The following is a 14,815-nucleotide window of genomic DNA, read 5'->3' as shown; positions in this document are numbered from 1 at the left end:
TAAGACCGAGGGGCATTGCAGTAGTATCATACTTGGACGACATTCTAATACAAGCGTCGTCCTTTTCAAAAGCAAAGGCTCATACAGACATCGTTCTGGCCTTTCTCAGATCTCACGGATGGAAGGTGAACATAGAAAAAAGTTCTCTGTCTTCGTCAACAAGAGTTCCCTTCCTGGGAACAATAATAGATTCCTTAGAAATGAGGATCTTTCTGACAGATGTCAGAAAGTCAAAACTTCTAAGCGCTTGTCAAGTTCTTCATTCTGTTCCACGTCCTTCCATAGCTCAGTGCATGGAAGTAGTAGGGTTGATGGTTGCAGCAATGGACATAGTTCCTTTTGCGCAAATTCATCTAAGACCATTACAACTGTGCATGCTGAAACAGTGGAATGGGGACTATACAGACTTGTCTCCAGTGATTCAAGTAGATCAGAAGACCAGAGATTCACTCCGTTGGTGGATATCCCTGGACCACCTATCCCAGGGAATGAGCTTCCGCAGACCAGAGTGGGTCATAGTCACGACCGACGCCAGTCTAGTGGGCTGGGGTGCGGTCTTGGAATCCCTGAAAGCTCAGGGACTATGGTCTCGGGAAGAGTCTCTTCTCCCGATAAACATTCTGGAACTAAGAGCGATATTCAATGCTCTCAGGGCTTGGCCTCAGCTTGCAAGGGCCAGATTCATAAGATTCCAATCAGACAGCATGACGACTGTTGCGTATATCAATCATCAGGGGGGAACAAGGAGTTCCCTGGCGATGAAAGAAGTAACCAAAATAATACAATGGGCGGAGAATCACTCCTGCCATCTATCTGCGATCCACATCCCAGGTGTGGAAAACTGGGAAGCGGATTATCTGAGTCGTCAGACATTCCATCCGGGGGAGTGGGAACTCCACCCGGAGATTTTTGCCCAGTTGACTCAATTATGGGGCATTCCAGACATGGATCTGATGGCGTCTCGTCAGAACTTCAAGGTTCCTTGCTACGGGTCCAGATCCAGGGATCCCAAGGCGACTCTAGTGGATGCACTAGTAGCGCCTTGGACCTTCAACCTAGCTTATGTGTTCCCACCGTTTCCTCTCATTCCCAGGCTGGTAGCCAGGATCAAACAGGAGAGGGTCTCGGTGATCTTGATAGCTCCTGCGTGGCCACGCAGGACTTGGTATGCAGACCTGGTGAATATGTCATCGGTTCCACCATGGAAGCTACCTTTGAGACAGGACCTTCTTGTTCAGGGTCCATTCGAACATCCAAATCTGGTCTCCCTCCAGCTGATGGCTTGGAGATTGAACGCTTGATTCTATCAAAGCGTGGGTTTTCAGATTCTGTGATTGATACTCTGGTTCAGGCCAGAAAATCGGTAACTAGAAAGATTTACCATAAAATATGGAAAAGATATATCTGCTGGTGTGAATCCAAGGGATTCCCTTGGAATAAGATAAAAATTCCTAAGATTCTTTCCTTTCTGCAAGAAGGTTTGGATAAAGGATTATCTGCGAGTTCTCTAAAGGGACAGATTTCTGCTTTATCTGTCTTACTACACAAACGACTGGCAGCTATGCCAGATGTTCAAGCATTTGTTCAGGCTCTGGTTAGGATCAAGCCTGTTTACAGACCTTTGACTCCTCCCTGGAGTCTAAATCTAGTTCTTTCAGTTCTTCAAGGGGTTCCGTTTGAACCTCTACATTCCATAGATATTAAGTTGTTATCTTGGAAAGTTTTGTTTTTGGTTGCTATTTCTTCTGCTAGAAGAGTTTCAGAGTTATCTGCTCTGCAGTGTTCTCCGCCCTATCTGGTGTTCCATGCAGATAAGGTGGTTTTACGTACTAAGCCTGGTTTTCTTCCAAAGGTTGTTTCTAACAAAAATATTAACCAGGAGATAGTTGTACCTTCTTTGTGTCCGAATCCAGTTTCAAAGAAGGAACGTTTGTTACACAATTTGGACGTAGTCCGTGCTCTAAAATTCTATTTAGAAGCTACAAAAGATTTCAGACAAACATCTTCTCTGTTTGTCGTCTATTCTGGTAAAAGGAGAGGTCAAAAAGCGACTTCTACCTCTTTCCTTTTGGCTTAAAAGCATCATCCGATTGGCTTACAAGACTGCCGGACGGCAGCCTCCTGAAAGAATCACAGCTCACTCCACTAGGGCTGTGGCTTCCACATGGGCCTTCAAGAACGAGGCTTCTGTTGATCAGATATGTAAGGCAGCGACTTGGTCTTCACTGCACACTTTTGCCAAATTTTACAAATTTGATACTTTTGCTTCTTTGGAGGCTATTTTTGGGAGAAAGGTTTTGCAAGCCGTGGTGCCTTCCGTTTAGGTAACCTGATTTGCTCCCTCCCTTCATCCGTGTCCTAAAGCTTTGGTATTGGTTCCCACAAGTAAGGATGACGCCGTGGACCGGACACACCAATGTTGGAGAAAACAGAATTTATGCTTACCTGATAAATTACTTTCTCCAACGGTGTGTCCGGTCCACGGCCCGCCCTGGTTTTTTAATCAGGTCTGATGAATTATTTTCTCTAACTACAGTCACCATGGTACCATATGGTTTCTCCTATATTTTTCCTCCTGTCCGTCGGTCGAATGACTGGGGTGGGCGGAGCCTAGGAGGGACTATATGGCCAGCTTTGCTGGGACTCTTTGCCATTTCCTGTTGGGGAAGAGATATTCCCACAAGTAAGGATGACGCCGTGGACCGGACACACCGTTGGAGAAAGTAATTTATCAGGTAAGCATAAATTCTGTTTTTATTAGACTTAGTTTACTTTAGTTTCCTTTCTTTTTTTCTTTTCTTAAAATAACATTAAACATTCCTTGCTTTTGTGCAGAATTTTGCTTGTGTTATGTTTCCTTAAAGGGACCTAAAAACCCACACATTGTTTTTTCTTAGATAGAGCATACAATTGTAACAACTTTCCTTTTTACTTCTATTATCAAATTTTGTTTCATTCTCTGGGTATCCATTGTTGAAGGATCAGTAATGCACGACTTGAAGCTAGCTAGACACATCATATGAGCCAGTGACGATGCATATATGTGCAGCCGCCAATCAGCATCTATCTCCCTGTAGTGCATTACTGCTCCTGTGCCTACCTAGGAAATCATTTCATCAAAGGATAACAATAATATGAAGTAAATTAGATAACAGAAGTAAATTGATATTTCTTTAAAATGTCATGCTCTATCTGAATCATAAAAGTTTATTTTTGAGTTTACTACCCCTTTAAGAGGCCAAAAAAGTAAATTACATAACCTGCAAATCAGATAACTGGTTTAGGCCATTTGCAGTATTTTGAAAACTTAGGTTATACATTTTGCTTTTTGGTCGTTCTAGGGACCATGGGACAAAACACAATTTTTAAACAAAAGCAAGATCTGTTTAATATCCCTTTAATAAACTACTTAATTTTGCTTTTACTTAAACTTATTCCCCATGAATAAAGACTTTTCAATCTAACCATACAAATATGAGTCTTTCATTTTGTATAGAAATGCGATGTTCCTGCAAACTTCCACATGTTATATGTACAGTAAAAAATAACTATTAAAATTTTAAGACTTGCAAATGTGAGCTTGCTTACACGGTGTAAGTGCAGATGGAAATCACCCAGAACACACTCGCTCGGGTGATTGACAGGCTCTTCTCTCGTACAGGGTCCGCTGCAAAGCCATGCAGACAGGCTCTCAAGTTGAGTACAGTACATGAGGCCCTTTTGTTTTGTTATTGTTTTTTAAGATGTTTGCAGTTTTGTAAAAAAAAAAAAGTAATTAGATTATAAAAAGGACATGTTGAAAATTAATTCCATGAACATAACACATTGCACTTTGACGCTATCCTGAACACATTACTGACAATTTACCTCACTTAAAGCTGCACCTGAGACAATTTGTTTAAAAAGTGGGAAATAGAACCTTCTTAGCATTACAAAACATGACTACCATTTAGAAAAAAATAACCTGCATTTTCGACTACATGGCACTGCGGTAATATAATCATTATTTTTAAGTCTACACATAAACAGACTCTACTAATGCATGTAGTGTGTCAAATCAATCTCTCAGAAAGCTCTAATAAATATATGAAAAAAAAGTATCCATGACCAGTAACAAATTGTAATACAAACAGGAGTAGTGAGAAAACTAAAGGTTTATGTAATAAGGTCACAGCATCCAACTTGACCTTTGAACAAAGTTTGTTTCTAAGCATTAGTTATATTAGTGATTTTATACCAATTTAAGTTGGAAAATATTTGACTTATTTTTTTTAAAACATTTGTGATCATGGTATTTTTCCACCTAAACTATACTCAGGCCATAAATAATCCTTCTGAGCTTGCTATTTTCCTGTTATTACAGACATTATTCCTTAGAATAAATACAAGCTACAGGCTTCATCTGAAGAGTCAACTGAGCCATCTGAATGTTATAAATGATGGTGGACCTCAACATGGGTACGTATAATGTGCTTAGAACCCTCTTTAGATAAATTACGTTTTTGAATAAAAGAAAAAAGACATTGAAGACTTCTCAGCTTTTGACACTGAAACACACACTCACACACGAAATATACTTTATTTGGGGCTAGATTACAAGTGACACGCTATTTAGTGCTTTTGCTTGAGTGTAAAATTTGTTAGACCTATTCTTTTTTGCATGCATTGGGTATCACGTGTATTACAATTTGAAAGTAAAATGTTTGCGTGCGAGCAAAACCCAATGTGCACTAACCAAAGGATTTTAAAGGACACGTTAATTTATTCTCCCCATAGACTTCAATGGAGAGCTTATTGATTGCACTCTAACCAGATAGGAGTTATTAATATTTCACATTCCAATGTTCTTCACATACAGGAAAATGTTATTTACACATATATATATATATATATATATATATATATATATATATATATATATATATATCCCATAAAAGTACACCCCTCACATTTTTGTAAGTATTTTATTATATCTTTTCATGTGACAACACTGAAGAAATTACACTTTGCTACAATGTAAAGTAGTGAGTGTACAGCCTGTATAACGGTATAAATTTGCTGTCCCCTCAAAATAACTCAACACACAGCCATTAATGTCTAAACTGTTGGCAACAGAAGTAAGTACACCCCTAAGTGGAAATGTCCAAATTGGGCCCAATTAGCCATTTCCCCTCCCCGGTGTCATGTGACTCATTAGTGTTACAAGGTCTCAGGTGTGATTGGGGAGCAGGTATGTTAAATTTGGTGTTATCGCTCTCACACTCTCTCATACTAGTCACTGGAAGTTGAACATGGCACCTCATGGCAAAGAACTCTCTGAGGATCTGAAAAAAAGAATTGTTACTCTACATAAAGATGGCCTAGGCTATAAGAAGATTGCCAAGACCCTGAAACTGAGCTGCAGCACGGTGGGCAAGACCATACAGCATTTTCACAGGACAAGTTCCAATCAGAACAGGCCTCACCATGGTCGACCAAAGAAGTTGAGTGCACGTGCTCAGCGTCATATCCAGAGGTTGTCTTTGGGAAATAGACGTATGAGTGCTGCCAGCATTGCTGCAGAGGTTAAAGGGGTGGGGGGGGTCAGCCTGTCAGTGTTCATACCATACGCCACACACTGCATCAAATTGGTCTGCATGGCTGTCGTCCCAGAAGGAAGCCTCTTCTAAAGATGATGCACAAGAAAGCCCGCAAACAGTTTGCTAAAGACAAGCAGACTAAGGACATGGTTTACTGGAACCATGTCCTGTGGCCTGATGAGACCAAGATAAACTTATTTGGTTCAGATGGTGTCAAGCGTGTGTTGTGGCAACCAGGTGAGGAGTACAAAGACAAGTGTGTCTTGCCTACAGTCAAGCATGGTGGTGGGAGTGTCATGGTCTGGGCCTGCATAAGTGCTGCCGGCACTGGGGAGCTACAGTTCATTGAATGAACCATTAATTCCAACATGTACTGTGACATACTGATGCAGAGCATGATCCCCTCCCTTCAGGGACTGGGCCGCATGGCAGTATTCCAACAGAACGACCCCAAACACACCTCCAAGATGACCACTGCCTTGCTAAAGAAGCTGTGGGTAAAGGTGATGGACTGGCGAAGCATGTCTCCAGACCTAAACCCTATTGAGCATCTGTGGCGCATCCTTAAATGAAAGGTGGGGAAGCCCAAGGTCTCTAACATCCACCAGCTCTGTGATGTCATGGAGGAGTGGAAGAAGACTCCAGTGGCAACCTGTTAAGTTCTAGTGAACTCCATGCCCAAGAGGGTTAAGGCAGTGCTGGAAAATAATGGTGGCCACACAAAATATTGACACTTTGGGCCCAATTTGGATATTTCCACTTAGGGGTGTACTCACTTTTGTTGCCAACGGTTTAGACATTAATGTGTAGGAGTTATTTTGAGGGGACAGCAAATTTACACTGTTATACAGGCTGTACATTCACTACTTTACATTGTAGCAAAGTGTCATTTCTTCAGTGTTGTCACATGAAAAGATATAATAAAATATTTACAAAAATGTGAGGGTTTGTGGTATACTGTGTGTGTGTGTGCGTGTGTGTGTATATATATATATATATATATATATATATATATATATATATATGTGTGTGTGTGTATATATATATATATATATGTATATATATGAATATGTGTGTGTGTATGTATATATATATATATATATATATATATATATGTATATATATATCTGTGTGTATGTGTATATATATATATATATATATATATCTGTGTGTATGTGTATATATATATATATATATATATATATATATACACACACCTATATGTCTATTTCTATAGATATATAGGTATAGATATCTATTTTACATTAACATTATCAGATATATATAAACATATGCCAAAGCAAGGATAATGTTTAGATATAGCTTTAGAGAATAAGTAGTTTCTAGATCTCACTTAAAACATATATGCAAATAAACATTATCTAAGCAGTAGTGAGATTGTGTATTTGAAGAACTCAATCCTATGGTGCTTTGTGCCTTTTGGAGCTGGTAGTTTTCTTGTATCTTTCCCTCCAGTTCCAGTGTGCACATATAGCTGTAAGGAAGATCAGAAATATTCCAATAGTGCAAAACATAATTTATGTAAGAACTTACCTGATAAATTCATTTCTTTCATATTAGCAAGAGTCCATGAGCTAGTGACGTATGAGATATACATTCCTACCAGGAGGGGCAAAGTTTCCCAAACCTCAAAATGCCTATAAATACACCCCTCACCACACCCACAAATCAGTTTAACGAATAGCCAAGAAGTGGGGTGATAAGAAAAAAGTGCGAAAGCATATAAAATAAGGAATTGGAATAATTGTGCTTTATACAAAAAAATCATAACCACCTCAAAAAAGGGTGGGCCTCATGGACTCTTGCTAATATGAAAGAAATGAATTTATCAGGTAAGTTCTTACATAAATTATGTTTCTCCTGTTAAGTGTGGTCAGTCCACGGGTCATCATTACTTCTGGGATATTAACTCCTCCCCAACAGGAAGTGCAAGAGGATCACCCAAGCAGAGCTGCTATATAGCTCCTCCCCTCTACGTCACACCCAGTCATTCTCTTGCACCCAACTAATAGATAGGATGTGTGAGAGGACTGTGGTGATTATACTTAGTTTTTATATCTTCAATCAAAAGTTTGTTATTTTAAAACAGCACCGGAGTGTGTTGTTCCTTCTCAGGTAGAATTTGAAGAAGAATCTACCTGAGTTTTTGGATGATTTTAGCCGGCGTAGCTAAAATTCATTTTGCTGTTCTCGGCCATTCTGAGGAGTGAGGTAAACTTCAGATCAGGGGACAGCGGGCAGGTTCACCTGCAAAGAGGTATGTTGCAGTATATTATTTCTGAGGAATGGAATTGACTGAGAAAATACTGCCAATACCAATATAATGTAAGTTCAGCCTTAAATGCAGTAGTAGCAACTGGTATCAGGCTGTTTATGTATATATGTGTACACTTCAGTATTCTGGGGAATGGCACTTCTCTGGGTAATACTATATGCATATAATCTTTAGCCTTACTTGCAGTGGGAACGTCTAGCAACAGGCTGTTTAATGACATTTCATGATATTTGATTTTAAACGTTTTTGCTGGCTGCTAAATTGTTTAAATATCTGAGGTACTGGGTGAAAAATTGTTTTTGGGCACTGTTTTTCCACTTGGCTGTCGTTTATTTTAATTTGAGACAGTTTACTGAACTTCCCTCACTGCTGTGGGTGAGGGGGAGGGGCCTATTTTGGCGCTTTTGCTACGCATCAGAAATTCAGTCAAGTCTTTTTCTCTTCCTGCATGATCCGGATCGTCTCTACAGAGCTCAAGGGTCTTCAAAATTATTTTGAGGGAGGTAATCACTCACAGCAGACCTGTGAGATTGTGCTTTGACTGTGATAAAAAACGTTTATATTTTGTACATTTGTTTCTCTGCTTAAGGGTTAGTTATCCATTGCTAATGGGGGCAATCCTTTGCTAAATTTATGCTTTTACTGGGAAAAATCTGATTGTTATAATTTTTCCGGTTCCTTATTATTAAACTGTCATAATTTTTTCTGTGCTTCTTAAAGGCACAGTGCGTTTTTCATATTACTTGTAATTTGAGTGAAAAGTATTTCCCAGCTTGCTAGTTTAATTGCTAGTTTGTTAAACATGTCTGACTCAGAGGAATATCTCTGTGCTATATGTGCAAAAGCCAAGGTGGAGCCCAATAGAAATCTATGTACTAATTGCATTGATGCTACTTTAAATAAGAGTCATTCTGTACAAATTGAACATCATTCACCAAACAACGAGGGGGAAGTTATGCCGACTAACTTGCCTCACGTGTCAGTACCTGCATCTCCCGCTCGGGAGGTGCGTGATATTGTAACGCCGAGTACTTCAGGGCGGCCATTACAAATCACACTACAGGACATGGCTAATGTTATGACTGAAGTTTTGTCTAAATTACCAGAACTTAGAGGTAAGCGAGATCACTCTGGGGTGAGAACAGAGTGCGCTGATAATATTAGGGCCATGTCAGATACTGCGTCACAATTTGCAGAACATGAGGACGGAGAGCTTCATTCTGCAGGTGACGGATCTGATCCAAATAAACTGGATTCAGACATTTCAAATTTTAAGTTTAAGCTGGAAAACCTCTGTGTATTACTAGGGGAGGTCTTAGCGGCTCTGAATGATTGTAACACAGTTGCAATACCAGAGAAAATGTGTAGGTTGGATAAATATTTTGCGGTACCGTCGAGTACTGACGTTTTTCCAATACCTAAGAGACTTACTGAAATTGTTACTAAGGAGTGGGATAGACCCGGTGTGCCTTTCTCACCCCTCCTATATTCAGAAAGATGTTTCCAATAGACACCACCACACGGGACTTATGGCAAACGGTCCCTAAGGTGGAGGGAGCAGTTTCTACTTTAGCTAAGCGTACCACTATCCCGGTGGAGGATAGCTGCGCCTTTTCAGATCCAATGGATAAAAAATTAGAGGGTTACCTTAAGAAAATGTTTGTTCAACAAGGTCTTATATTGCAACCCCTTGCATGCATTGCGCCTGTCACGGCTGCAGCAGCATTTTGGTTTGAGTCTCTGGAAGAGACCCTTGAATCAGCTCCATTAGATGAGATTACACACAAGCTTAAAACCCTTAAGCTAGCTAATTCATTTATTTCTGATGCCGTAGTACACTTAACTAAACTTACGGCTAAGAATTCCGGATTCGCCATTCAGGCACGCAGAGCGCTGTGGCTAAAATCCTGGTCAGCTGATGTTACTTCTAAATCTAAATTACTTAACATACCTTTCAAAGGGCAGACCTTATTCGGGCCCGGTTTGAAGGAAATTATCGCTGACATTACAGGAGGTAAAGGCCAAGCCCTGCCTCAAGACAGAGCCAAACCTAGGGCTAGACAGTCTAATTTTCGTGCCTTTCGTAACTTCAAGGCAGGAGCAGCATCAACTTCCTCTGCACCAAAACAGGAAGGAGCTGTTGCTCGATACAGACAAGGCTGGAAACCTAACCAGTCCTGGAACAAGGGCAAGCAGGCCAGAAAACCTGCTGCTGCCCCTAAGACAGCATGAAGTGAGGGCCCCCGATCCGGGATCGGATCTAGTGGGGGGCAGACTCTCTCTCTTTGCCCAGGCTTGGGCAAGAGATGTCCAGGATCCCTGGGCGTTAGAGATCATATCTCAGGGATATCTTCTGGACTTCAAAACCTCTCCCCCAAAAGGGAGATTTCATCTTTCAAGGTTGTCAACAAACCAGATAAAGAAAGAGGCGTTTCTACGCTGTGTACAGGATCTTTTACTAATGGGAGTGATCCATCCGGTTCCGCGGTCGGAACACGGACAAGGTTTTTACTCAAATCTGTTTGTGGTTCCCAAGAAAGAAGGAACCTTCAGACCAATCTTGGATTTAAAGATCCTAAACAAATTCCTAAGAGTTCCATCGTTCAAAATGGAAACTATTCGGACAATCTTACCCATGATCCAAAAGGGTCAGTACATGACCACAGTGGATTTAAAGGATGCCTACCTTCATATACCGATTCACAAAGATCATTACCGGTATCTAAGGTTTGCCTTCATAGACAGGCATTACCAGTTTGTAGCTCTACCATTCGGGTTGGCTACGGCTCCAAGAATCTTCACAAAGGTTCTGGGCTCTCTTCTGGCGGTGCTAAGGCCGCGAGGAATTTCGGTGGCTCCGTACCTAGACGACATTCTGATACAAGCGTCAAGCTTTCAAACTGCCAAGTCTCATACAGAGTTAGTACTGGCATTTCTAAGGTCGCATGGGTGGAAGGTGAACGTAGAGAAGAGTTCTCTCTTACCACTCACAAGGGTTCCCTTCTTGGGGACTCTTATAGACTCTGTAGAAATGAAGATTTACCTGACAGAAGACAGGTTAACAAAGCTTCAAAATGCTTGCCGTGTCCTTCATTCCATTCAACACCCGTCAGTGGCTCAATGCATGGAGGTAATCGGCTTAATGGTAGCGGCAATGGACATAGTACCCTTTGCACGCCTACATCTCAGACCGCTGCAATTGTGCATGCTAAGTCAGTGGAATGGGGATTACTCAGATTTGTCCCCTACTCTGAATCTGGATCAAGAGACCAGAAATTCTCTTCTATGGTGGCTTTCTCGGCCACATCTGTCCAGGGGGATGCCATTCAGCAGACCAGATTGGACAATTGTAACAACAGACGCCAGCTTACTAGGTTGGGGCGCTGTCTGGAATTCCCTGAAGGCTCAGGGATCATGGACTCAGGAGGAAAGTCTCCTTCCAATAAACATTCTGGAATTGAGAGCAGTTCTCAATGCCCTTCTGGCCTGGCCCCAGTTAACAACTCGGGGGTTCATCAGGTTTCAGTCGGACAACATCACGACTGTAGCTTACATCAACCATCAAGGAGGGACAAGAAGCTCCCTAGCGATGATGGAAGTATCAAAGATAATTCGCTGGGCAGAGTCTCACTCTTGCCACCTGTCTGCAATCCACATCCCGGGAGTGGAGAACTGGGAGGCGGATTTCTTAAGTCGTCAGACTTTTCATCCGGGGGAGTGGGAACTTCATCCGGAGATCTTTGCCCAAATACTTCGACTTTGGGGCAAACCAGAGATAGATCTCATGGCGTCTCGCCAGAACGCCAAGCTTCCTTGTTACGGGTCCAGGTCCAGGGACCCGGGAGCAGTCCTGGTAGATGCTTTGACAGCACCTTGGACCTTCGGGATGGCCTATGTGTTTCCACCCTTCCCGATGCTTCCTCGATTGATTGCCAGGATCAAACAGGAGAGAGCATCAGTGATTCTGATAGCGCCTGCGTGGCCACGCAGGACCTGGTATGCAGATCTAGTGGACATGTCATCCTGTCCACCTTGGTCTCTGCCTCTGAGACAGGACCTTCTAATTCAGGGTCCTTTCAAACATCAAAATCTAATTTCTCTGAAGCTGACTGCTTGGAAATTGAACGCTTGATTTTATCAAAGCGTGGTTTTTCGGAGTCAGTTATTGATACCTTAATACAGGCTAGGAAGCCTGTTACCAGAAAGATTTACCATAAAATATGGCGTAAATACTTACATTGGTGCGAATCCAAGAGTTACTCATGGAGTAAAGTTAGGATTCCTAGGATATTGTCCTTTCTACAAGAAGGTTTAGAAAAGGGTTTATCTGCTAGTTCCTTAAAGGGACAGATCTCAGCTCTGTCCATTCTTTTACACAAGCGTCTGTCAGAAGTTCCAGACGTTCAGGCTTTTTGCCAGGCTTTGGCCAGGATTAAGCCTGTGTTTAAAACTGTTGCTCCACCATGGAGCTTAAATTTAGTTCTTAACGTTTTACAGGGTGTTCCGTTTGAACCCCTTCATTCCATTGATATCAAGCTGTTATCTTGGAAAGTTCTGTTTTTAATGGCTATTTCCTCGGCTCGTAGAGTCTCTGAGTTATCAGCCTTACATTGTGATTCTCCGTATCTGATTTTTCATTCAGATAAGGTAGTTCTGCGTACTAAACCTGGGTTCTTACCTAAGGTTGTCACTAATAAGAATATCAATCAAGAGATTGTTGGGCCATCATTGTGTCCGAATCCTTCTTCAAAGAAGGAACGACTTCTGCACAATCTAGATGTAGTCCGTGCCCTGAAATTTTATTTACAAGCAACTAAAGATTTTCGCCAAACTTCTTCCCTGTTTGTCGTTTATTCTGGACAGAGGAGAGGTCAAAAAGCTTCTGCTACCTCTCTCTCTTTTTGGCTTCGTAGCATAATACGTTTAGCCTATGAGACTGCTGGACAGCAGCCTCCTGAAATAATTACAGCTCATTCCACTAGAGCTGTGGCTTCCACTTGGGCCTTTAAGAATGAGGCCTCTGTTGAACAGATTTGCAAGGCTGCAACTTGGTCTTCTCTTCATACTTTTTCCAAATTTTACAAATTTGACACTTTTGCTTCTTCGGAGGCTGTTTTTGGGAGAAAGGTTCTTCAGGCAGTGGTTCCTTCCGTATAAAGATCCTGCCTGTCCCTCCCGTCATCTGTGTACTTTAGCTTTGGTATTGGTATCCCAGAAGTAATGATGACCCGTGGACTGACCACACTTAACAGGAGAAAACATAATTTATGCTTACCTGATAAATTCCTTTCTCCTGTAGTGTGGTCAGTCCACGGCCTGCCCTGTTTTTTATGGCAGGTCTAAATTTTTAAATTATACTCCAGTCACCACTGCACCCTATAGTTTCTCCTTTCTCGTTTGGTTCTTGGTCGAATGACTGGGTGTGACATAGAGGGGAGGAGCTATATAGCAGCTCTGCTTGGGTGATCCTCTTGCACTTCCTGTTGGGGAGGAGTTAATATCCCAGAAGTAATGATGACCCGTGGACTGACCACACTACAGGAGAAAGGAATTTATCAGGTAAGCATAAATTATGTTTTTCTTTCATGTAATTAGCAAGAGTCCATGAGCTAGTGACGTATGGGATAATGAATACCCAAGATGTGGAACTTCCACGCAAGAGTCCCTAGAGAGGGAGGGATAAAATAAAGACAGCCAATTCCGCTGAAAAATAATCCACACCCCAAAAATAAAGTTTAAATCTTATAATGAAAAAAACTGAAATTATAAGCAGAAGAATCAAACTGAAACAGCTGCCTGAAGTACTTTTCTACCAAAAACTGCTTCAGAAGAAGAAAACACATAAAAATGGTAGAATTTAGTAAAAGTATGCAAAGAAGACCAAATTGCTGCTTTGCAAATCTGATCAACCGAAGCTTCATTCCTAAATGCCCAGGAAGTAGAGACTGACCTAGTCGAATGAGCTGTAATCCTTTGAGGCAGAGTTCTACCCGACTCAACATAATGATGAATCAAGGATTTTAACCAAGATGCCAAAGAAATGGCAGAAGCCTTTTGACCTTTCCTAGAACCAGAAAAGATAACAAATAGACTAGAAGTCTTTCGGAAATCTTTAGTAGCTTCAACATAATATTTCAAAGCTCTAACTACATCCAAAGAATGCAACGATCTTTCCTTAGAGTTCTTAGGATTAGGACACAACGAAGGAACCACAATTTCTCTACTAATGTTGTTAGAATTCACAACCTTAGGTAAAAATTTAAATGAAGTTCGCAAAACCGCCTTATCCTGATGAATAATCAGAAAAGGAGACTCACAAGAAAGAGCAGATAATTCAGAAACTCTTCTAGCAGAAGAGATGGCCAAAAGAAACAAAACTTTCCAAGAAAGTAATTTAATATCCAGGGAATGCATAGGTTCAAACGGAGGAGCTTGAAGAGCCCCCAGAACCAAATTCAAACTCCAAGGAGGAGAAATTGACTTAATGACAGGTTTTATACGAACCAAAGCCTGTACAAAACAATGAATATCAGGAAGATTAGCAATCTTTCTGTGAAAAAGAGCAGAGATTTGTCCTTTCAAGGAACTTGCAGACAAACCTCTATCCAAACCATCCTGAAGAAACTGTAAAATTCTAGGAATTCTAAAAGAATGCCAAGAAAAATGATGAGAAGAACACCAAGAAATGTAAGTCTTCCAGACTCGATAATATATCTTCCTAGAAACAGATTTACGAGCCTGTAACATAGTATTAATGACGGAGTCAGAGAAACCTCTATGACTGAGAATCAAGCGTTCAATCTCCATACCTTCAAATTTAAGGATTTGAGATCCTGATGGAAAAAAGGACCTTGCGATAGAAGGTCTGGTCTTAACGGAATAGTCCACGGTTGGCAAGTAGCCATCCGGACAAGATACGCATACCAAAACCTGTGAGGCC

At 41.2% G+C, this 14,815-nt stretch overlaps 1 protein-coding gene across 1 annotated transcript in view; it reads left to right on the top strand.

The window, feature by feature from the left end:
* The window catches only part of LOC128657675 (vacuolar protein sorting-associated protein 54-like), a 55,660-nt gene that overhangs the window by 19,479 nt on the left and 21,366 nt on the right, over positions 1 to 14,815 (top strand). Inside the window, exon 5 of the mRNA XM_053712072.1 lies at positions 4,364 to 4,458. Coding sequence (XP_053568047.1) covers positions 4,364 to 4,458 — 95 coding nt within the window. The remainder of the gene's footprint in view (positions 1 to 4,363; positions 4,459 to 14,815) is intronic.

The sequence above is a fragment of the Bombina bombina genome, chromosome 4 (assembly GCF_027579735.1).
Source record: "Bombina bombina isolate aBomBom1 chromosome 4, aBomBom1.pri, whole genome shotgun sequence".
Lineage (NCBI taxonomy): Eukaryota > Metazoa > Chordata > Amphibia > Anura > Bombinatoridae > Bombina > Bombina bombina.
Note: the sequence above shows the minus strand (reverse complement) of the source record. Positions and strands in the feature narration are given on the sequence as shown.